At 41.0% G+C, this 25,606-nt stretch overlaps 1 protein-coding gene across 1 annotated transcript in view; it reads left to right on the top strand.

Annotated features, from left to right (window-relative positions):
- Positions 1-25,606, top strand: part of cpne5a (copine Va) — an 86,262-nt gene that overhangs the window by 39,971 nt on the left and 20,685 nt on the right. Inside the window, exons 7-11 of the mRNA XM_080764256.1 lie at positions 9,596-9,659; positions 16,159-16,262; positions 16,503-16,607; positions 22,273-22,314; positions 24,211-24,286. Of these exons, the coding sequence (XP_080620382.1) occupies positions 9,596-9,659; positions 16,159-16,262; positions 16,503-16,607; positions 22,273-22,314; positions 24,211-24,286 (391 nt within the window). The remainder of the gene's footprint in view (positions 1-9,595; positions 9,660-16,158; positions 16,263-16,502; positions 16,608-22,272; positions 22,315-24,210; positions 24,287-25,606) is intronic.

The following is a 25,606-nucleotide window of genomic DNA, read 5'->3' on the forward strand; positions in this document are numbered from 1 at the left end:
ACTTGAGGCTACACAGCGGATGTTCTTTGAGATGGGGAAAAAAAGAAGCCCTCTACAGATTCGAATAATGACTGGTGCAGAATGCATTTCCTTTCTTTCCCAAAAAAACTGAAATCCTTTAGGTACAGTATTCTAAAATCAAAAGACAGCAGTGGATTTGTTTCATTTAAAGTGTGTGTGTGTGTGTGTGTGTGTGTGTGTGTGTGTGTGTGCGTGCGTGCGTGCGTGCGTGCGTGCGTGCGTGCGTGCGTGCGTGCGTGCGTGCGTGCGTGCCATGTTTATTGCAGTTTTTGGAGATAGAGTGTTTGGGGCAGCTAACAGAATCTATTATTACAATTGTGAAGTTGGGAACCAATCAAAAGCGTCAAAACGAGTGAACATAACTGGTGGACATATGCTGTTGACCCAACAGGGCCAGAAACAAGGCCAACAGGGCCAGAAACAAGGCCTTTTAACCACGCTACTTACACACACTACAACTCGCTTACAATTCGCAAACCTGGCAACACTGCTCTGTGTTCTCATAGGCCCACCAGGCCCGCCCCCACACTACTTTTCACAGTCTCACAATCGGCCATCTTGCTTTTTATTTAGATGGGCGATTGGAAATTGAATGGAAATAAATTAATTATAGGTCCAGCAAGCAAATCATGATGGTCTGTTTGTGCTCAATAGGTCACAATAACATTCCGATTTTAGGTGTTGTGTTTTGTATGACATTTTGGCCAGTAGTTTTATATCTATCTCAGCTTGCCCGTTTTTTATTTGACCAAGACAGACCATGCTAACGGTGTTAGCGCGTTAGCATCACACAGCTTACAGGCTCAGTGTTGCATGTAGAATACTTTCAAACATGACAATCCAAACGTTTCAGACCATGCTAACGGTGTTAGCGCGTTAGCATCACACAGCTTACAGGCTCAGTGTTGCATGTAGAATACTTTCAAACATGACAATCCAAACGTTTTTAATGAGAGATGTTCTGGTGAGTTGGTGATCACAGAGGATTGTGTATTATATCAACCTGGGATTTTATAATAGGCTATACATTGCATTTTAGATTTATTTTTGTCTCATGAAAAGCGTTAATGACCTGAAAATGAAAAACCATTTATTTTATTTCAATTGAAGTTTGCTTTGGACCAATGCAACTACACACACTACAACTCGCTTTTCCAATAACCCATCCGTTACTACATGTGGAGTCAACTCCCGCAATTTATTTCTTCCCATAGTGCGTGGCGAAGTAGCTCTGGGATGAGTGCGCGCGAAGCGCGCTCGAAATTCTAGTTATATACAGTAGATATTTTGCCTCAAGACATCAAACCCTATTTGAGCATTCTGTTGCCTTGCTTAATGCCGATTTTAGCTCCAAGGCTGGTCATTAACGAAGGAACACACAGTATGTCTTCCAAAGTTTGGATGGAAAACATCCCAACCTTGCTGATACACTGCTGCACTGTAGTATAGAAAACGATCAGCGTTTTCTGGCCCTCAGAAGTTTATATTCCTAATTGCACTTTCTTTCTCTGACTCCGTTATGACTTGAAGGTTTCACATGCTAGATCAATAAATCACCCAGGGCATGACAGTATATAAAAATAAGTGTTTTATTGTAATATATACAGTCATTTTCGGGCCTAGGTAAACACTGTGGAGAGTTAACGTAAAGCTGGGTTGGTATTCTACCCAATTATAAAGGAGGTCGTGGGTAAATCACCAAGCAAGGGCAACCGATGTCTGCTATCTGTAGTTGAGCCATGCTGATTGTTTTGAACTTTGAGCAGACAGTATTCTTTCCTGTCAAAGCCACAGGGGATCATGTCTTGGAAAGGTGTGAAAGCACCTTTGCTCCTGCATCTGCCTGCAACTTTACTGTGCTGTCTCTGCTCAACACCTATATTATTAATCTTCTCAGCAGTCACAGCAGCTCCGTCTGCACACAGACTGTGATCTAATAGTCAGTCTGGGCTCCCACAGAGAGAGGTCAAGGCGTCCCTGTGTAACATGATTACAGATATGAATGCCATCGCTCACTATCCAGGTGCAGCGTAAGGGGCTAAAGGTATAGCCTCTGGCCTGCTGACACTGAGGAGATATGAGAGAGGAGTCTGTGATGTTATGTTATGTGTCCACTGTGGCAAAGTGGTATAAAATGCCTTCGACCACCTCACAGACTTAATATCTGCAGCTGCCCGTCAATGGGGTGGGCATATGCCTCGACCTCTAATAGAGTGGGATGTTCTGTTTTTACCAGGAGGAGATTGAAAAGGATGTAGGATAGCTTGCTGTGTCCCCTGCATGGAATTGGATTGGAATTCAAGAAAGAAAGCAAAGAGGGCAGCAGGGAATTAATTTTGCCAGTGACTTAGAATTGTCTTGGTGTGGGATTGAAAGGGAAAGTATCTTTCTGACTGACAGGCAGCTCCACTTAATCTGCTCCTTCACAGTCAGAACAAGAGCCTGCACAGTCATATACTGTAGTCATTAAAGCTCTGTACGGTACCATCGTTAAAAACTCCCAAAACAATCATATTAGGTTACTGAAACACTATATGGAATATTGTCAAAATGTCATTGCACTGTATAGGATTGTGAGCAATTAGTTTGTGAGGAGGCTCTGGATTTCAATGCAAGGTCAGTGTTGATGTCTGCTGTGCATCACATGCCGGTAGATTAGAATGGTTATAACCGCCAGCGATAATATAATAAGAAGAATATATAGGGATAAGAAAACCTGAAACTAAGGAAAAATACCAAGGCACTCTTCCTGCGAAAAAAAAGTTAAGGGTTTGTGAAGTTGCCCAAAAGGCCAAGGCTCCAAGAACAGTCAAAAAAAGGCAAGGCAAGGCAAAAAAGGCAAAAGCATGCTCTGTTGCACTGGCCTAAAAGTGGGTCCTTAAAAACTGCTTCAACTTCTGAGATTTTGTTTGGTTATGTATGTAGGTATGTATGTATGTATGTATGTATGTATGCGTACGTACGTGCTCCAGCTCTTAATGCATCTGTCAAGGGTTTGTCGTTGCACTGACTCCCGCTTATTGTGATAAATGCCTTGAAATACAAAGGTATAGAGGACTAGCTATAGTATAGTAGCTATAATTTCTCTACTTTTGTTTTCATTGTTTGGTGTTTACAGTCCGTCTCTTTTATCTGTAGAAAAAGCTATTCTTTATTGTCTGTTGTGTTGTATACTGTACATGGAGGGTGAAGACACCAACTGTCATTTTCTGTGCCATATGGTGTGCCTTATTTATTCTCTTTGTCCACAATCTTGTATTATTCCTATCGTCAACATAGCTTACGAAAAGTCACCTACTGTATATTCAAGGTTTTTCTGGTTTTGGTCTCGGCAGGCTAAAATAAGAAAAAAAGTGAAATGACACCAGCCTTATCCTTTAATCCCATATAGAACCATCGTCCTCCAGTAAAGGCTTCCTCTTCCTCGTTGTGAAACAGGTGTTCTGAATTATTTTTTAATCCTGGGGAGATGAAGGATTATGGTTGCTTATCAGTGTTGTATGAAGATCAAGGGGATTAGAGGTATAATCCCATTTGAACCCTCATGGAGTTTTGGTACTCCAAACTTTTACTATGGCACAGTGCCGCATCATCATCAACATAGCATCTACATTGATTACTTAAATTGAACTCAGATCAGTGAGACATTCTTATTTAGAATGATTTCTTGTTCATTAAAAGAAGCCCAGCATCCATATCGTGGGTGGAACATTAGTCAAAAATAGAAAGGTTAATTTGTACACTCTCAGAGTTAAATTAACACTGAGGATTTTATAGTGCACTCATAATATTGAGCAGACGCCCCTTAACCTATTCTTACATGCATGACACGTTGTGGCATGGTTAAATGTCACAATCATTCCTCATCCTAATGACCTATGGTGGACAGTTCCAACAATTGCCTGATTCTCCTCCTCCTTCTGATGACGTTGATCTCACCATAAAGAGTACAAGGATTCTGAATCACTATTTCACTATGTCAAACCTCCTCCATAGAAGAAATAATACAAGCCATAGATTTAGGCAGAATGTCTGTAATAGGATGTGCCATGCATGACGATACTCTGTGCTTGATTTCTCTCTCTCTCTATCTCTCTCTATCTCTCTCTCCTTTTCTTTTTTTACACAATTATGTGAAACTACGGTAGTCCGTACCCGTTTATGGGTTAAGTCGGTTAATAGATACATTAATCTACTTACACATTTTGACACCAACTCCGTCCTCAAATTTTGAGCACGGAATATCTGCCACTTATATATAACGATTGTCCCCTGTGGCACATCCCGATGCTCAGCCAATCACCGTGCAGAATGGCACACCTTCCAGCCAAAGGCAATCACAATGGCCATTCACAGCACCAATTTCCGTCCACTGAGTAGAAGGGGGAAATCTCATTATGTCTATCTGCCAGACTGCTACCGTATTTATCTGCCAGACTGCTACTTATGTATAACGGGCGTACCCTGTGGCTCACTCATTATGAGATAGTCAGCTAATGACACACCTTATAGCCAATCACAGCACCAATTTTGGCTCCATACAAGAGCATTTTTCGGCGCCTCAAACTTAAGGCTCACTTTTTTGACCTCATATGATTTGACAATATGCAGTGAAATCACAATATGTATTATATTGCCTATAGGAAACCACACTCCCCAGGATTGCATTGTCGATGCCTCTGTTCAAATTCAGATCGATTGTTCGATTGCTCCCACCACTGGGGATTTGGCCTCAAATTCCCGCCAATGAGGAGTTGTTCTGCCACAAATTCAGTGCCAATTCTGTCCTCAAATTTTGAGGACAAATATTTTGCGGCGTAGACCTCCCATTCACTTACAACTTCACACTGGACTGTGTTCAATTGGAAATAACTAAAGTGTATCTGTGTAACTAGAGTGCATAATATGGTACTAATTTGATAAGAGAAAAACAATCCTATCTTATATTATAATTGGCGTAAGGGCTGGCGGGCGGGCTTGTGTTTGTGCTATCAGTTGATTATATTATATAGTTTATGTTATAGGGTTATAATGAAGATTTGGCATTGCATCTTCTCACTCCTCCTTCGCTATACAAACTTTGATTGCAATTGATAAACTTGATTTGAATTTGTTCTGTTGCTTGCTGGACATGAAGACTCATAATTTTGGGGCATTCTATCATGTTTTTAAATGTGTATTCTGGTGTTATTCTAACTTTGGCTTGGCAATTTAGGCATTTAGCAGACGCTCTTAATCCAGAGCGATTTACAGTAAACAAGAACAGAAAACATGGTAATGCATCAAATACATAAAAAATAGTCATCAGGAATCATACGTAAGCGTAAGAACAGTGAAATATCTAAATGAAACTATAAGTGTACAGTACACTATAGAGTGTTATGTCTACATAAAGTGCTATTTAAGTTACATAAGTTGAGCCTATTTATACGCCTGTAGGATGTCGAGGCTAGGGCAAGTACTATGAGTTTGAAGAGGTGGGTTTTCAGACTGCGGCAGTTTATGTGTAGATTAAACATCCATCGACACATTAATTGATTGTCGCGTCCATGTCAACTGTCATGCAAGAATATTGTATGCTTATACAAATGTGCCCCTCCCCTATACTTTTGAATGTACCCAGATCTCATACATGGCCTCTCTGAAAACCAATTGAAAGAGAAAGAGAACTTTAAGGCTTTACTTCAAATTGTAGCAATTCTACACGATTCTGCAGTTTATGTACTATTCTGCAGCTTGCCTACTATTCCGCTGACAGCCCAGTGGATTATGAAACCCATCTGAGGTGTTCTGTGAAATATCAATATGTATGTAGCTAGCATTAGTGTGATTATGACCATAAGGTTGTTTGCTGAGTGCCAAAGGATGCCCCAGTGTCTGTATGAGTTATGACCCACTTTAGGACAGCATCATTACATGTCATACTTAGCTGGTTGGTTCTCTTATTGTACACCTGCCTGGTTGAAATCATGGAAACCCTAGTGTCATCATTACATCATATTAGCTATTCACTGGAGAACTGAAAGCTAACGGTAATAATAGGCAGTCATCAATCTTCCCCGAACAAGAGGGACCTCATCAGAATGGTATTCAATTGCCTGCGCTTAACTCACTGAATTGAGGCACCATTACAGCTACAGGCTAATGGTGTTCTTCCTGCCTTTGTTCCTGTCAAATGTACAGTGTAAGATGTCAATATCACCTAATGGGATTTGCATGATTGTTTAAAGGTTATTTTCTTGAAATATAGATGCTTTCCCGGTAGCCAGTTGACTGTTTCTGTCAATTACTGCACCATAGTCGACATCAATCAAGCCCCCTGTTTGTTTACAAACGGTTTGTTAAATATTTAAAAGATGAATCAGTTATTATTATGGGGGTATTATAATTACACATGACTGAAACCACTGTAACCTTGGAGCATTGCTATACACACACACACACACACACACACACACACACATCAGCGTGTATCAGAGTTGAGGCCTCATTAATAATAGATAGTGTAGAAAATAGGACAGTGGCAGCACGTTTCACTTGGTTTCATCATCAAAGCATCTCCCATCGAGGGCCAGTCTCTGAATGAGTGCCGAATCAGGGCACACCACGCACCAAGAGCTCACACCTCAGAAGCTGTTAGATACGCCACAGGGTTGAGATGAAATATTATTTGTGATTCAGTCCATTGAAGATTAACTGATGTTTAAACATCACGAGTTTGCCTACTCAGCATGTTCCTGCATTATACTTAGCTTGTATATCTGCTATGTTTGTAGAATGCTCACATACTGTACATGCTCAGAATAGCGATGCTAGGGTTAATGTGGTTAAACTTTGACTTTCGTTTAGTGATTCATGCTTAATTTCAAATGTGACGGCTGGTGGTATTTTCCCTTTACTGGGAACGGTTTGTGTCAATGTCACTTCTCAACCTTTGCGCAACTTAAATCAAGCCTCTCATTTAATTCTATTTCCCAGATTGGTATTCGCATTAGCCCTTGTGTTGTGAACCAAGAGAAATGACTTGACCTGTGGTGTGGGGGAAAGGTGCTGTCCTCCCCATAGGTGGGCTTTATTGCCCATTCAAGGCACCATCAAGCTGCACGGTGGAAACTCGGAGTGAAACATCAATAATTCAAGGACATTTAATTCACCTTGAGATTGGTCCCTGAGGACGATGGTATGAGAGCCACAGAGAGTGGAATGAGTCTGCCCTATATTAGGACACAACGGCTTCATTTCACGTTGTGCTTTGTTGGAGGCAAGGGGTCTTCCAATTCTCTGTCAAGCACTGATATATGTAAATGTACTGTAGTTCAAACAAGAACAGTGTTTGTTTTAAGGAATCCATCATGCTTGATATATTAGGAGCCACGGTTGCTTGCTGGGTAATCTATATGGGATAAGGGTCCAGGTATACTCTCAAGAGACCACTCAAGGTTAATGGAAAGGCCTGTAATCATGCCTATAAAGTCCATCTATTGTGATAAGGGGAAGGCAAACCATGTCCTGACGTGAACCAAAAAGTATTATGTTAGTGTTTGCTTTTCAACCAATAATGGATCACGGCATGCAGAGATATGAAATCAATAATGAATACAATAATGCAATTTACTAATGAAATAATGGTTATAGGTCCAGTTGCTACTCAGCTTTTAATGGAGAAATTAGCAATTGAACCTATCGAGTAGTGCCTTGCAGGTAACCCACTTCTGGCAAATAAAAATACAAATTAATGTCTATATTATGTTATTTAATATACATATGGTCCTAATTTCAGTTTCATGCCAGCGTGTATTAAACCTGGCATCTGGTATACAATGGTCACATACCGGTATACAGTGTACATTTCTGCAGCATGAAATGCCACCTCTCCACTGTGGTAGGCAGAATCCTTGGAGGGATCTAAGACGCCAGTTGTCACAGCTGGAGGAAAATCTGGCATTCAAGACTGAACTTCTGTGGATAGGTCTCCTGCTAGGTCCACATCAGAGCCCATTGTCATTACCCCTTGTCTGGAAGTATGGCAGGGCTGTCAGCAGCGAGAGCGTCGCTGTATGATTGAACGCGTTGGTGGATATCCCGACCCATTCTATGTGAGATAAAGGTCCGTCTTACTTTAGTCTGTCAGGGAGGCTTGGGGGTTAGAATAGGCTCGTGAGCCAGCCTCTGTTCATTGTGGGGTCAGGTTGACCCGACCATAATGGAAAGGTTTAATGCCTGCCCGACACATGGCCAAAGCAGGCATTAAACTTGGGACTTTTCCATTATGGTATAGGTACTTGTGAGTTTCTACCCGGTCGATTTTTGAAGATTGCTTTTGATGGCTCTCCACTAAATGCTTAAAATTTTAACTCTAAAATGCAAGTGGGACCACCATGTAATGTAAAATGTATTTATAAATACGGTAGCCAATCTCAAGCTCACAACTCGTTGTGTGTACGTGTGACACATTGTGAGCTATGTAATGTAGGTGCAGGGGTCTATAGTCTATACTAGGCCAGCTCCTATTTTCTGCCTATACTAAATATCTTTGCTGAAAGTATCTGATCGATAAGCTCGCAACACGCCACAACGCAGAAGGCTATGGTTCAAGTGGTTAAAGCATCTGGCAGAAGCCAGCTGCAGAGCAAACATTATGATTGGATGCTAGAAATCTGCTGCTAGCCTACTAGAGCTGCAGGTTCTGTGTAAAAATGTGGGATGGTGTTCCCATCTTTTCACAGGCATGAAGCGGAACTGAAAAATGGGCAGATTGGATAGAAGAAGAAAATCAATTTTGTCCCTCTTCAAAATATCCAGCAAAATAACATTTAGGATAGGCTGTGAAGAAATGCCTGTGCGTGCAACCTTGTGTGTGTGTGTGTGTGTGTGTGTGTGTGTGTGTGTGTGTGTGTGTGTGTGTGAGTGTGCGTGTGCATGCGTGTGTGTGACATTCTGTACATACAGTACATTCGTGTGCACATGGATACTATACACGCTATGGATCATGTACCTAGCTAGTCTAGACAGGCATGATACTGGATATACATTATAGCACTCCTGTCTCAGTTTGCACAGATGTTCATATACAGTACGAGAGTATTTGATGTATATTTATTATTATCTTGACTCACTCACTCATTTAATTTGACATCCTGTGTACTCTTGTTGTCTCATAATGACAGTGTTAGAGTGTCTAAACCTGAGGCTAAAGTGTTCCTATTATTTATATTTCTCATTAGAGTCCTACTATTCTTATTGTTATTATACTGTTATACATAGTTTTGCTGCTGGTTTTTTTTGTGTGAATAGTTGTGTAATAACATAGTGTCATGGAGTTTAACTGTAGACCGTGCAAGTGCATTCACAGTGAGGAAAGCAGCTAGCATCTTTCGCATAATACTTAGCGTGAGACATGAGAACAAAGCTGTCGAACTCCTTGGCCATTGATTAGTGTGATTAATTTCAACTATGATCTACACTACAGTATATAAAATAATGCTTGTGAGAAAGGGTGCGGTATTGCTGTAATGTGACACTTGGCATTTGTGGTACAATAAATAACAATGTCTCCTGTTTATTGTTCTTTCAGTGGTATACCTGGGAAGAAATGTGGGACCGTTATCTTGTCTGCTGAGGAGCTAGGAAACTGCAGAGTAAGTCCTAAATATAAACATCTTCTGGAAATGTTCTGCCTTGCTTGTCAATACTTAATTCAAAGTTGCATAATGAATCTTGAACAGCATTTTTAAACTGGCATACCAACAGGCGATTACATCGGACATGGGGAGATTGTGTATAGTAAACGGTGGTCATACTATGAGCTTCAATGGATTTGTAATGAGCTAATGTTCCTTCCAATCACTGAATCGGGCATTTACTACAGCATGTGGCGTGTTAATCCATGAATCAGATTTAATAGTCTGTGTCCGCTAAAGCCCATTGGCTTTCTTTCTGTACTGGTAAATGAAGATAGTAAATAATCACATTATAGTGATGCCATTGGAGCAGGAGAAAGTAGCAGACTTATTGTCCAGAACAACTGCAGCCCTCACAGAGGCTGTAAAGCAATCCAGTGAGCTGGAGAAACCGTATAAATGTTATATGACAGCCTCAAGCACCCTTAATCTATCTAGGTTTTTATAACATGAATGCCTTTATATTAGTCAACATCGGTCATGAACACCAAGTGAGATATCCTTCATTCAGCTGGTGGCACTATGCTCTGCCTCTATGCATGCTTCCATATGATACACCACACTGAAGCTTTGATGTGAAATGGCTTTTTGACGTGTAACTTCCATAAATGTGTAGCTTGTGAGCTAGTTCAGGCGGAATACACTCGAGAACTTTCACACGTGTTTAACCATGCGGGTGTATGTGGCAATCAGCTTACCAATTGGGCGGGTAATTTAAGATCACCTAAGTCTGTGTTCGTTCTGCATCCCTTCTGCGTATGACCCTGGTTTGTTGTTATGTGCAGTTTGTTTCCACCGCCACCCCAGCACCACCAGTAGGCAGTGCTATTAGTTCTGTTCCCCAAGGGGGGCTGTTATTGTATATAAAAACATTGCAGAGCCTGGCCTGGCGGTCCAGGCACCTAGGCTGACCAGCCTAACAGCGTGTCGTGGGTTCGAGTCCCGATCCCGACGACCTTTGCTGCGTGTCTTCCCACCCATCTCTCTCCCCCTTTCCTGTCAAACTACTGTGGTCTATCAATAAAGGCAAAAAGCCTTATCAAAATATCAAAAATAAATAAATAAAATTGCAGAGCCTAAAAACCAAGATGAAATATTATATCTACACTTTTATTCACATTCTATAATTGGTTCATTCTATTCGTGAGTTATCGGACTGAACTATAGCAGAGGTGCAACACTGCTCATAAAACTACAGTAAAATGGTTCCTATTTGTCCTTCTATTTAACCGTTTTTGAGGGGCGCTAGCCCCTCCAATGCATGGCAATTGTTCTTATGACATTACCAGCCAAGTCTATGGACTTTAATATTTGTTTAGGGCACGTAAGACGCCATGTGGCCAATATAAATACAGTGGGTGCCCCTCACTTCACACAAGTGTGATTTTTATTCTTATTGTTGTATAGTGTACTTATTATAGTCTGTCTGTCTGTCTGTCTGTCTGCCTACCCGCCCGCCCGCCTGCCTGTCTGTCTGCCGTCTATCAGCAGGTTTGTATGGCTTGTTTGTATGCCAATGCTTCTGGGCAGTGAGTGCAATGAAGGGCGCCTGTGAGTCATCGGGAGCAGGATATGATTTAGCCACATGAGCGTCATTGAGGCAAAGTAAAGTACCTCTCCAAGCGACGAGTTGTAATATAAATGCAAATTGTCATTATTATCACGAGTGACCATTTCCTCTTTCCCGGTCTTGTCGATTAGCGAGACGGGCCAAAAAATTTCAATCCAATCTCCCTCTGTACTGTAGGCTATACACACATGTGCCAACAAATACCCGGAACTACAAGAAAGAAAGCAAAGATTGTGTTCAAATGCAGGAAGGTGTCAATGATCTTGTTAGAAGAGCCCCAGTTCAGTCAGACAACTCTTGGATTGAATGAATACTGTATATGTATTACGCATAAATGTATAGACTATAGAGCATAAATATTTAAGCATACTGTATTTGGTGTCACGTCTATATATAGCACTCATTCTTGAGATGAGGGACAAAAGTGGAAAAAACATGTCCCACACAAGAGCCTTATTTATGTTAAAAAATAAATTAATTCATAAAAATAAAAGCACGTAAAGTTAAATGTACAGTTGTGTATTCTTATGACATTAATTTCATTATATATTTTTTCATATTCCATCTGAATTAGTTAAAAGCAGGCTCTGTACCCAACAACAACTCCGTCAGGTTTTGTGTCTGACGGAGTTGACATGTATCTGACGGAGTTGACGAAATGGTATTTGTTTTCATCTTAACCCTCTGTAGTACAATGTAGCCATTAGTTTTTTCTTCAGTTGTTAGACCCTCTGTAGTACAATGTAGCCATTTAGTTTTTTCTTCAGTTGTTAGCTAAACCTAACCCTAAACTAAAATACTAAACATTATTTTGGAATTCTTAACAAATATCATAATAATGTCCTGACGGAGTTGACATGTAAAAGCTGTGACCACATTGATATCAACATTGTTTGCTTAAAATATCAAACAATTGAATGCTTGTCAAACCAGGTGCTCCACTGTTGCAACAAATATAAACAGGACTTGGAAAAGGAGTCTTCAGGCTAAATCTGTCGACAATATTTTCGGATTAATTTAAGACCTGACGGAGTAATTTCCTAGTTTCATTTTTTTAGCTCCAGCCTTGTGATGTGAATGCAGGCCGCAGGTGAGAGAACTTTGTTGATAAGGGAGAGCCAATTATTGGTTTTACACAGTGAATTATGTAACCTAAATGACAAAAGGTATGTTATCATACTACACACAGGTAAACTGAAGTGCACTACAGAAGTACAGTAAATATTACCAGTGAGTGTACTGCTAATGGTATAGAATACTAATTTAGTATGTACTATAACAGCACTGTTCAATGGCAGTGGATGAAAACAAGATAATATAATTTTACTGGACATGGTCCATCTCCTTTACAGAATGGTATACAGCAAAATGTACATATAATCAATTTTAATGTAACTGAAAGTATAAAAATGTAGATGGTTGACACGCCTTTCAGTACCTTCATACATCCTCCATTTTAAACTGCTAAAAATGACCCATTTCAATATAGTTTCACCAATGACTATGCTGAAGGTATAACTTGGTGGGAGGAAATCCCCACAGGTTTTAAGGGTGTTGTGTGAAAAGGCTAGTGGTTGGCTAGATTGATGACTACACAGCAAAGATAGGGGAGGGAGAGAGAGAGAGAGAGAATGAGAGAGAGAACAGCTTCTGATGCCAAGCTATTCTACACATCATTATGTGCCAGAGATAACGGCAGCCAAGAGAGAGAACCTTTGATCAGTAGCTGGAGCTGCTTCTCCTGTCTAGCTATAGCTGACGCATCCAACACCCAGCTGAGAGAGCACCCACCCAGCCCCCACGACCTTTAGAGTAGTTTAACTTAGAGTGACCATATTTTCAAACACCAGGGACCAATTATTTAAAAAAATAGCCAAAATAGCCAACCTACAAGCTCACAACACATCACATTGGGACCTGTTGTGAGCTTGTAGATAAGCTATTTTCCTTGAATATAATTTTTTGAGGGGCGATAGCCCCTCTTATGTCCAGCTTTTGGTGTATGTAATCCAATTTTTTTAATTGTGATTGGCCGGAATGAGATGATGTATAAAGATGTATGATGATAAGAGCGCCCCTCACTGCACACGGGTGTGATTTTAAATAAATAAATACAGTATGAAGGCTCTGTACCCAAAAATGCCTGTATTTAGCCTGTCCCCAGCAAGTGGTCACAATTCCAAACAGCCAAAAAAGTGTCTAATACTGTCCCAATCACATAAATATACATACTAAATGAAAGTAGATTGTCAACAACATAGCAAACAATATACACAGTTAATTCTCCGTTTTGTTCATTTCAGACCCATACAAATAATTTCCCCTGTTATTTGTAGTTGCACTTATAAAGTAATGGCATAAACGAGGTAAACTAATGTCACATGAATATTATTATTTGACTGCATTGTTCAGCATGCCCTTTGATAGACTTTCCATATCCTCTGTGTTAATCTTTCCAATTGTAACTCTGAGTGAGTACAAATGTAACCAAATGGACCCGTAAAATTAAGCCTCACTGTGCATCACCACAGTGATATCCTGCTAGACAGCAGGAGCTGAAAAGGGGACCTAGCTGTGCTGCATCACATACATTCCCCGTGGTGCTCATAAACCCCACAATGGCGGCTGGATTGAATGTTCTGCCTTCTTTCCTGCCTAAAGTGAGAACGCTGCTGGGCGCTGAAGTGAACATGTGTTATCCGTTCATAGTGGGGGGGGGGGGGGTTATAGAACCCTGTCTTCATCACAGCGTAATGGTGGAGGCATCAGGATAAAGTCAATGAGGCCCACTACTGGGCTGGTGTTTTTATTTTATTTTCGCTGCATGTTTGGATTCAGTGCTCTCCTCTGCATTACATAATGTGTTTTTACAAGAGCATTAAGAGAGTGCATTGCCCCCCCCCCCCCCCCACTAAAATTGCCTTGAAGCGTATCACATATGTACTTCAATCCATTGATTATACATTTAAAGTTAAATATTTAAAAGATTATAAAACAAATGTGGAAAAAAGTAAGAGGTACTTCTGTGGCCTACTGGCAGTTTGCACATGCATGGCTCTCTGACATTTGCCGCTGATCGGCGCTAGGACACAGAGACAATCCTCCTATAAATACAGCTAGCTAGACTCCTGCAGTAGTAAGTGGTTGGTGAATTTTGGAGAATCCATTATATTATGCATTGTTATCAGATCACACCACATGGTGGTTGGTCCACTCCTGTAGTGTACACTTCACATGGGTGACTTCCCACAAATTGGAAAGCTCAGACTATTATACCCTCGCTACTATTATATCAGTAGGGGAATTGAAAAACTCTGTTAGTTTATGCACAAAGCACCAGATTAAGTTATTCGAGGCCAAATTAAAATTGATCTACTGCAGCACTGGTGCATGTAGTCCCCCCTGGTTGGTTTAATTAGCACTTTACTTGCAATTTTCCCCATGGCATTGATTGAAAACAACAGTGTTTTGATAAAAACAGCTCAATTTGCAAAAAGATAATTTGAGATCCATCTTCCTATGCTTGGAGTCTGACCCCCCCAGTAGATCTAAGCTGTGAGTGAATGGTTGGCATGTTTGTAATTGACAGTTATTGAGTATATCTGGCTTATTGTCGCGAATGGCTGAGCAATGTTTGACCCCACAAACTTCCAATCCTCTTGTTATTCCAACATTAGCCTTCGAGCAGTCACATTTAATAAATAACTCCTGTTGTTGAGCTTGTAATGACACCATTTGTGTTTCTTTATTAGTCAGAAAATGTCACCTCTGGTGATTCAATTGCACTGTGCACATTTGTAATTACCTTGAGGTTGATGTGGGTCACAGCCTAGGGATCGATGTGGGGCCCTGTGTTTAGGTCCGACAAGGGCGGTCCCGCCCATTACTACCCTGTCTCCCATTTAATTTCTGCACTTCTCGATATGAAACGCCCTAAAGACCACCTGGGGGAAATTGCACTTTCATCCATTCCATATATGTTAGTTGAATGGCTCAACCTCTAAAATGTTGCCAAGCCACCCAAGCTGAACCCAGGATTAGATCTTATACTTGCATATTGTATGGCAAGTTTCCAAGCAGAAATGCAGATCATTGTGGCTCGCAGATTTTGTAACTTTGTTTGGAAAAGCACTTCCTATGGTTATCATTGTAATAAGCTGTGGCATTGCTTTATGTGTTTCCTCTGTGTGTAGTACAGTATATCATTACTGTTCAGTATGTAAGGAACTAATGGAAGAATAATGACAATGCTGCTTTCTGCTGTGTAGTGCTTTCTATCTATTGTACAGCCTCCTTAAGTTATTACAGAACACCTTGACCACACAGGGATTATTTGGCTATAAAAACTTGGTGCTACGGGTTGCATTGTCCATGTAATGATACTGAGCAGTGAAATGCTGCCTAAATTAGTATAATTATGGTAATATCAGTCCTTCTAATGGGCTGTATCATTAGCTGCACTCACACCCTCTATATCATTTTTTGTTTGCACACTATCCCTTTATCCTTATATGTGTTATGTGTTTTCAGAAACCATTTCTGTGCATTTTGAATTTGATGCCATCTGCACTTGTGATGTACACTACTTGCATAATAAAAAAATGATTATGAATGCTCTTGTTATGCTGGTTATGGAAAATCGGGGCACACTGGCTGGCTTTATTTCTAGACTTATTAGGATTCAGTCTGAGCTTTGCTTTTATTTGGTGCTTCAGAGCTTTTATGACTTGGCGCACAGCGTGTTTGAAACCTGCAATAGGGAACGGTAGGGAAGCAGGGATTTGATATGTTCATTCTTAGTTTGTGTCATATTTCTACATATCTGTATAGCTACTGTACATCTCTGTTTCTAACTCTCGATCCGTCCTACTATCTTTCTCAATCTAGGATTGTGCCACTATGCAATTCTGTGCCAACAAATTGGACAAGAAGGACTTCTTTGGCAAGTCAGACCCCTTCATGGTCTTCTATAGGAGCAACGAGGACGGGACGTGAGTTTGATATTTTCTCCGGGCTCTGAATTGTTTGCTTTTGATTTGGGTCTGTTAAAACAGAAGCAGGGCGGCTTCTCTAGCTCAATTTCATATTAAAAGGTCCATTGATGTGGCCCACATTCACACACAGACGCACATTCCCAAAACAAACTTACTGTAGCAGAGAAGAATTGTTATTGGGTTTGGTTTTGGGCTGTTGGTTTCAGGAATGTGCGCTTTGTGGTTGTGCACCTCTAGGTTTACCATCTGTCACAAGACTGAGGTTATGAAGAACACACTGAACCCTGTATGGCAGCCCATCTCCATCCCTGTTAGAGCTCTCTGCAATGGAGACTATGACAGGTAAGACTCCTTCTTTGTTGTGATATGTTTTGTTTTCCATTATTACATGATCACCTATGCTATACTGCAGTGGTTCTTTACAATTTACAATTTAGGCATTTAGCAGACGCTCTTAATCCAGAGCGATTTACATTAAGCAAGCACTTAACCTGTGGGTTGGTGATTATCTGTGGAACCGAATCAATCTAAATGTAACACCCTACAATTCCAAGTGCTTGTCAGGGTGGTGGGTCCCCAGTTCAAATCAGATTATTTTGGGGGATCACGTCCTTGGGTCGGTGCCCACTGATGGGCTGTAAGGATATTGCAAGTGGGCCCCCAAATAATTGATAACATTCTTATAAAAAAATAATTGTATTTTTCCTTTAAAACACAATCGATTAAATGATCATTAAAATAAACAACGCATGCGTGCGCGCACACACACACACACGCACACACACACACACACACTTTCTTCTTTAGCGAATAGCCCATGAAAGGCAGTAGCAAGGATCTGTGTGATTTTTCTGTGGAAATCAAAGGAGCACACGATTTTGACACCATTGATTTCCTGCCGTTTTTTATCTTCAGCTCGAATGGAGAGTTATTGTGGGCCTGTAGCGCTGACTAACTGCTAGTCACACAATTGGCAATAGCGTTCCAGATCCGTCTCCTATTGGCTTCTACATAGGCGTCCCCTAGCACTGGGCTGGGAGGAGTGCTGACAAGCAGGAAGCCACTTGACAGGAGCATAAAAAACAGTGTGAAGTAGGAAGAGATAGAACAGAGCGATGGAGACAGGAGGAAGGGAGTGAGAGAGAGCGAGGAAGAGGAAGGGCGGTTGTATTTGAGACACACTGTTCTGTGAGGCTGGCAGGTGGTGGGAACATCTGAGCCCCCCTGCTGTGCACATGTGCGTGTGTCTGTGTGTGTTCGTGTGGACATGAGAGCGAGGGGAGTCGTGCAGCTATATGAGAATGGAAGTAGTCACGCGGTGTGTCAGAGCTATAGCCACCTCCACCATGAGCACGGCACGGCCCCTCGGAGCGCCACGTTCCTTTCACCGCTGCCATGCTGCTCATCTGTGCAGTGAAGATAATTGGCATAGAAAAAGGTGCAGAGCAGTGGTGGAAAGTACCTTTACTCAAGTGATGTACTTTTGATGTACAATTTTGAGGCGTTTATTTTTTACTTTGCTTGAGTATTTCCATTTTTTCAGTGCTACATCTCAGAGGCAAATACTTTTTACTCCACTCTATACAGTAGTTACAGGTACCTATCCCTAACACTATAAAATTATATAATTATTACAAAACATTAACCAAGTAAGCCCAATTTATACTATTTCTATTAAAAAAAATGCCAAGCGAGTTGCAATGCGACAATTTCAGAAACATTAGAAAATAAATGAGACATTCTGCATAATGAGCACTTTGATACTTTAAGTATACAGTATTTTGATGCCAGTACTCTATTAGCTCATGTAGTTTTTAGGCGTGTCTGGGCGGTGCAAAATAAAAGTTTGATTCCTCGGGATTGGCTGGGCTCTCCAACAAACATAATGGCTGTGTTCACGCATGGGAAGCCTGCATGGGAGGGCGATCTCTGTTGCTGCACCTATACAACACCTATACAAGTTGTTTGGGGTGCCTATATTCACCAGGGAGGGATAGTGTATTCCTGATTTCCTGTGCATTATGTGTTATGTGTGTGTTATGCCCTCTCAGTGAAACCCCTCACTGTCAGGCTGGCTACTCCATGTGTGTCAGAAGAGACATGATAGTTATGATTAATGGTTGTCTACACCCTCCCCTCCCCTAGTAGGGGTTGGCAGTGACGAGGATTATGCAAACAGGATAATTAGGGGCATTTACAGTTACAATGTTGTTATCATGACAGGCAAAAGGTATTTTTAACATAATGGCCCTCGAGAGACCCGGAAAAGAAATCGCCGTTCATTTTCCTCATAGACTTTTCAGAAAGTATTTATTTAAAGACGTTTACACTGCGGACAAAGCCAACTCTTGTCGTGACAAATCATGACAATAAACACAATGTTTTGGGCCAAACAAATAATTAGAAAGTAGAAAAAACGGCAGGTTACAACACTTTTTTTGTTGTTTTTCTTCTTATAAATTATTTGATCGGCCCAAAACATTGTGTTCAGTGTCATGATTTGTCACGATCCGAGTTGGCTTTGTTCCTGCGGCGTAACTGTCTTTAAATAAATACTTAAGGAAAAGCCTATGGAGAAAATGAATGGAGAAACATTTCCTGGGCCACTCGTTGTTCTGAAAGGGGGAGGGACTGCGACGCTCTATAAGCAAGGAATATTGGTGTTGTTTACCAACCCTGGCTGACAAACCCGGGGAGTGTGGGAGAAGGTAATGCATGAAATCTTTGCAGACGCTAGGCGATCCTTTCCCCCTTCCCACAAGCGTTTGGAACAATAAGGCACTGGAATCATGTTGACAAAGTTGTACCCACACATGTCACAGTTCTTGTCATGCTTGGAATATTAAAATTGGTATTTGCATATTTTTGTTGTTACAGCAATACAGCTATAATATACAGTAGGCCTACATGGGTGTCTTGTGGGTCTCTTTTGGGGGGAAATAATTGGTACAAAACGGTAGTTATTATAATTTTTTTATAGTTTTTCCCTCTCATAATAGCACCTCCAGCATGTGCCAGCATTGATAATGTGTGTATGCGCAAGCTGCATGCAGTACCTGCCACCACACATGCATGCCAGTCATGCATCTTCTACAGAGAACCAGTCAGTGCACTTGCTAATGTTATCTTATTTAGTTAGTACGATAGGCTATAGTCCAAACATTGCCCACATTTCAGTCATGCCAATAGATTGCACGGCTTAGAAACGTTACAGCAAATGTTAAGATGGTCCATTTAAATGTTGAATAAAAAGGAATACGAAAACGCTCACCCCTGGCGCAAACCTGGCGACCTCAGCACGGTCTGTAACTGGTATTCCTAAACCTAACCTCAGTAACCTTAATTTTAACCTTAACCTCTGTAAACCGAACCCTAATCCTAAACTTAACCGCAGTAAAACTATGCCTAACCCTAAACTTATTTCTAATCTTACTCTTACACCCCAGCATGCGGTCGTCGAAAAGAAATATGAGGGCGAGCATGTTTTGGGGTAAGTCTTCCGGGTACCATAAAAAGTAATAAAGTAAGGTCATATGGCTTTGCTTCTTTGATACCACTGGCATTAAAAAAATATATATATGTCTTTGTCTTGGATTGCAACGGACAGTTAACTTATGAGCAAGATTGTTGTCACGGTGACACCTTATCTCCCTCCCCCGTCGTTACCAAATTTATTTAGCCTATTTTCAAAAACAAAAAACTGTGTATGCGTGTTTCTATTTATATTTTGAATCAAGAATCAAGGTTTATAAGTAAACTCTCATATTGTCTGTGCTGTGGAATGGAGCTGGTCTCCATTGTGACATAATGGGAGGTATTTACAACATCACTCTCATTGAGAGTATGGTTTAAATGCAGTGTTCAGTGTTGACTCAAGGCCTGTGGCCAAACAGTCGTCAAATGGCACAGTTTGGGATAAAGCTCATTTTCTCAACTTCTGATATCACGCAGGTGTGTGTGCCATAGGTTATCTCAGCTGGCATTCATTTACTTGTCTGTGTACTCTCCATTCTGCGCTTCAGATGCTCTCTATGGGGCCATGGGGCTGTGAAATGGCATGAAATGGTTCTGGGGATTCTTTTGCACAGTTTTGTCTCACATGTAGCTGTCGACGGTTTGGCTTAAATATTTATCATAAAAATGAAATGCTTCCCATTTCCACTAAAATAAATTGTACCGCATGTACAAATTGATTGAGTGTTGCTCTGCTATGACCTGGGCAACAAGAAACTAATATGCCTACTGATACTGAGAAGTATTGTCTATATTGATATATTAAGGCTCAAAACTAGGGTTTGTCAAAAGCATGGAGTATGGACCATTTTGTTTCATGTAAGTGTATAAGACCTGCACATGTTTGTTCGAACGTATACACTGGAGACAGAATGGGTTCAGGTGTAGTTATCATGGCACACCACTTTCTCTACTTTCAACAATCCACTGGACGCATGATTGACAGAAGCTGCATCGTGGCCTAAGTCAGCTCTCTATCACTGTTAGTTGAGTAGGAACTGTATAAACTGTTCTTAGTGAATGGGTTCCATCTCAGGCATACTGTACTTATTTTGGCTTCTCACCTTCTCACTTATTTTAGGAGCTTGTAAAGAAATATGCTGCCTCCCTCCCATGTGGTTAGTTGTCTATAGCCTATTTGGCAGACGTAGGACACTTTTTCCAAATGTTCAGCTCAGCTCTCTCTTCCCTGTTGAAACAGGATCTTTGCATGTGAAGTACATTTTCTCAATGAATAATTCAATAATATCCTTGCATTAACCACGCCAACCCTAGCATATCCCTATTGGGCATGTCATAGTGGGAGCCGGGACAACGCTCCACACGTCCCAAACTCTTCTCCCTTCTGGCTCCAAAACTGTGGAATGCACTTCCCATTGCAGTCAGAACTGCAGCATCACTCCCAATCTTCCGCAGTAGTCTGAAAACCCACCTTTTCAGACTCCATCATGGCCCATAGCACTTACCCTACCCTCTTAGATAGCATTTCTGTAGACTTAGATAGCATCTGATACAGACTTATAGCATGTTATGTAGACAACACTATAATTGCATTGTATGTAGTCATAGCTGCACGTCATAGTACATAATTATGTATAGCATAGAAGTATATATGTATAGTTTATATGTATAGTTTCATTATATAGATATTCCACTGTTACTTTCTTAGCTTACGCATGTTTCATGATAAATGTTTTTTATGTGATGTATTCCCATGCTTTTTTTGTTCTTGCTTAATGTCGCTCTGGATTAAGAGCGTCTGCTAAATGCCTAAATTGTAAATTGTGGGTGAACACTGAAAATTGGCGAACATTTGGCGATAATAGCAGATCTACAAGCTCACAATGCAATGCAACATAACATGTTTGACCTGGCTGTTTCCGCTATTTAATGTATATCAAAGTATACTGTGTGTGTATACAGTAGGATTTAAGTAGTTAACTCTGATAAGTATATTGACTGTTTTGCGCTACGAGACAAGCTAAAGATAACCTGTTAACCTTGTGAAAGCCAGTTATCAGCTAATGTGTATTCCACGCTGCCCGGTAACTTTGTACAGCATATTTCAGTTTTTAGGAAGTAATCGCTGCACCATTGGAAAAGAGGGTCTCAGCCCTCAGTGTGTTTTCAGAGAATTACAAAATAAAGGTTGAAATTAAATGAAATTGATTTGTGTTTCACTCCCCCGCTGATTGCATCCACAAAGATTCTCATCTGTGTGGATGCAATAGCCTATGTGTTCTCAAAGAGCAGGCTAACTAAAGATTTAATTCAGCTTCTACTTAACGGTTAATAAGCGGTAATTGCTTGTTTTCACTGCTTAACCAAACGCACACAGTGAGGAGTCCGGTAGCTTATCTGCATCTCCTAATTAGTCCGGAGACATTCTTGGAAGGTTCTGAGATTTGCCTTGAAGGACGTTGATGTAGCGATGTTAGATCAATGTGCTCACTAACATTAATCCTCTTCTCCTTGCCTTTGATTTTGCGTGCAGGACGATCAAGGTGGAAGTGTATGATTGGGACAGAGATGGAAGGTATGAACGCACGCACACACACGCACACACACACACGCACGCACACACACGCACACGCACACCTACAGTACACACACAAGATAAAGTCTTGATTACTGCTTGAGTTGCAAACATGGTGTTATGAAAGAAACGCCCAGCATGGAAGCACCTCATTTGGCGGAATGACAGCGTGATTGCCTCACAGCATGACGTCACATGGCCTTATAGAAACCGGCACACCATGAAGTGCAAAAACAGTAGAAGTGCAGAGAACTCATCAGTGCAATCAGATAACCAGAGACAATAATATAACAATAACTAGAACTACACTCTGTCGAGTGCCTACTTGCTTGTTGCACACAAGTAGGCCATAAATGGCCTACTAGTGCACAAGCGGAGCGCGCAAGTACTGTCGACCGCTACAAACTGTCAAATCTCAACTTCTCTGTGAAAGAACGTTTTAAATATTGAATTATTAGCTTTAGCTATTTGCTACGTACCTAGTTTTTGGAGGTAAAAAAGTAGGATTGTGAAGTTTCTATCTATAAAAGAAATACAGTTCTATCGATTTAGAAGTGTCCTGGATCCCTTTTTAGTTTATCTCTCTATAACCTCTCTGAGATCTTCTAGAAGTTTCCCGTGAACACATGTTTGGGAATAATAAGATCTGCAATCTTCCTCTTCTTTCTGTCTCTTTCAACAACAATACCTTGCTCTTGTTCTGGGGTTTACCTTCGGTTTGGTGGAACACTAGCTCTCAGCAATCCCTTTAGTCTCTCCTGGCTAAGGATTTATTTTGTCCTGGAATATTAGTTAGTCTGCACAGGAATATGCTGATGATTTGTCCTGGCTATCTATAATACAGCTCTATGACTTACTTGAAAAGTATTTACCTGTCTGACACTATTTTGAGATCTGTTGAAGAACATGAAGGTAATTCTATTTATTTTTTCAAATGCATTATTTCGTTACGTAATTAACAACAATCAATTATGTAATGTTGTAATTAATACGAATGAATGACGGCTTTCGATGGTGACGTATATGTCGATCAGTGTCGGGTGGATTAAAGGACCTCTATGTAATTTGTAAGTTGATTAGCGGTATACTGTGGTTACTTAGCGTATGCCCCGTTTGATGCGTACGTATCGTAACAGCATATGACGTCAGGGTATAACTGGTACAAATAGCTCTCAATGATGATATAATAAAGATGTGGATTAAAGGACCCAATGCCAGTGTGTAATTGGTTTTCGATGGTGACGTAATGACGATATGTTTTAGTGTAGGGAGGATTAAAGGTAATGCCCCTATATATACATGTAATCTGACACCACTGCCATATCAAGCACAAGTAGTGATTACGTCATACTTTTTCTGTTTTCTATGTGTCTATGGAGTTAACATTACGAGTCTATTAGACCCCCAGGCGTAGTTATAATATGCAAATGTGTCTACCCTGTGTATCTTTGGTTTCTTCCTGAAAGCTGAAAGCCTTACACAGCTTTAGTGACTAAAATCAGCCCCTCCCCTTATTATCATACTACAACAGCTGTGGTTGTGTCTTAAGTTCAGGTGGGTGGCGCTACGGTGAAAACCAGGTATACGTAAAGGCAAATACCACTCATGTGATCAGTGACATCACGCCAGTGTTGGCCTGCAGAGTACACCGGCGTGATGTCCCTGATCACATGATCCCAAGTTCTAGACCTCCAGTTCTAGGCTAAACAGAAGCAGGGGACTTTTTTTCCAAACCATCCTCTCACCTATAAATTGATGTATGTAACTTATGCAAATTATTATGACATCTTGGCATTTGAACCTCATTCACTTTCCCTGGGGTTAGGGAAAGTGACCTAACCCATCAGATCAGACTGCACAAAATATTTGACCTAGTGTTTTTTATATATCTTCTAGCCACGATTTCATTGGTGAATTCATCACCAGCTACAAAGAGCTGTGTCGGGGTCACAGCCAGTTCAACAGCTATGAGGTGAGTTCAAGTTTAAGTTCAAGATTTGTTTTTCCCACAAGGGGACATTTTGCTTCCTTCAAGGAACAAATGCAATACGTGCTTGCCACAAAAAGAAGGACATATCTCTGCCCGTCCATGTGTCTGCAGTTCTCGTATCTATTATTATACTATTTTTGCTATTTTTTTAAATGATCCACTTATAATGATATTCCCAAAAATATAGGGATGCCAGGTTGACAACAAAACAATAAACAGCGTCATGATTGTTTATAAGGTTTGAGAATGACTATCTAACACCCATGGGATAGTGGAAGCATAAGAGAAAGAGACTAGCCTGGGCACCATTTCATTTAGGGTATATGATCTTGAGCTATGAGCTTTTATTGTTATTCTTCCAGTTTGAGGGAAAGGGAAGTTCCGTTTGATTGTTCCTGACTTTACATGACATAATGATATCATCCACTCCCAACCGGATCATACAGACTTTTGAAACAGAGACCAAGCTTTCCTCCGAGGTGGTGGAAAGCCTGGTGAGGCGAGGTTAGAAAGAGACTACATTATCTCATAGGCCAGTACAATAAAGTATTTGGTCTAGTATTAGTAAACCTATATGGCCAGTTGGCCACTATATGGCCTCTCCTTTATTGGACTTCACTAGCCCATCAGTCTCACATGTTGCAATGTAAGCTGGACGAGGTTGGACAAGATGAGAGTCCAGAAAGCAGAATGCAACAGAACAGAATTTGTGATTGGAGTCCCCTTACACAACCCTTTGTGGGACTGATTGGGTGTTACGCCTAGGCCCCGGGAGGACCATGCCGGGCCCTGCTCATTAAAACACTTGCCACGTTATATTAGCTAGTGGATTAGTCACGGAGGCGGCTTGAGGAAAGAGGGAGGGTTCCTGGAGGAAGTGAGAAGGAGAGAGCAGGGCGTATGGAGTGCTGGGCCAGGCAGATCAAGAGTGAGAGAGAGACAAAGAGAGACAGAGATGGAGTAAGTGAGCAAATGGTGGCATGCAGACTTGCCCTTTTCCACTGCTGACATGGCAGAAGCAGGTGCATGAATTAACCTTCAGGAGCCCTTGTTGGAGAATGGATTCCAATCAGGAAGCTGGAATAGGACAGCTTCTTCACTTTTGGCCTCTCAGTCCCCCAGAAATGGCTGAATTTGAAAACATGGCTGTACAAACTTAACAACCCTGCCTCTTCCACTGACGATGAACTGGATTTTGAAAGACCACTTAGTTCTACCCCTTTGTAGCTCCCAGTGCGCTCAATCCAACATGCATACGTAAGACCTGAGAGCTTTAAGTCCCTAAGGTGTGCTGGAGTTGAC

Source organism: Protomyctophum bolini (genome assembly GCF_963924005.1).
Source record: "Protomyctophum bolini genome assembly, chromosome: 5".
Classification (NCBI taxonomy): Eukaryota; Metazoa; Chordata; class Actinopteri; order Myctophiformes; family Myctophidae; genus Protomyctophum; species Protomyctophum bolini.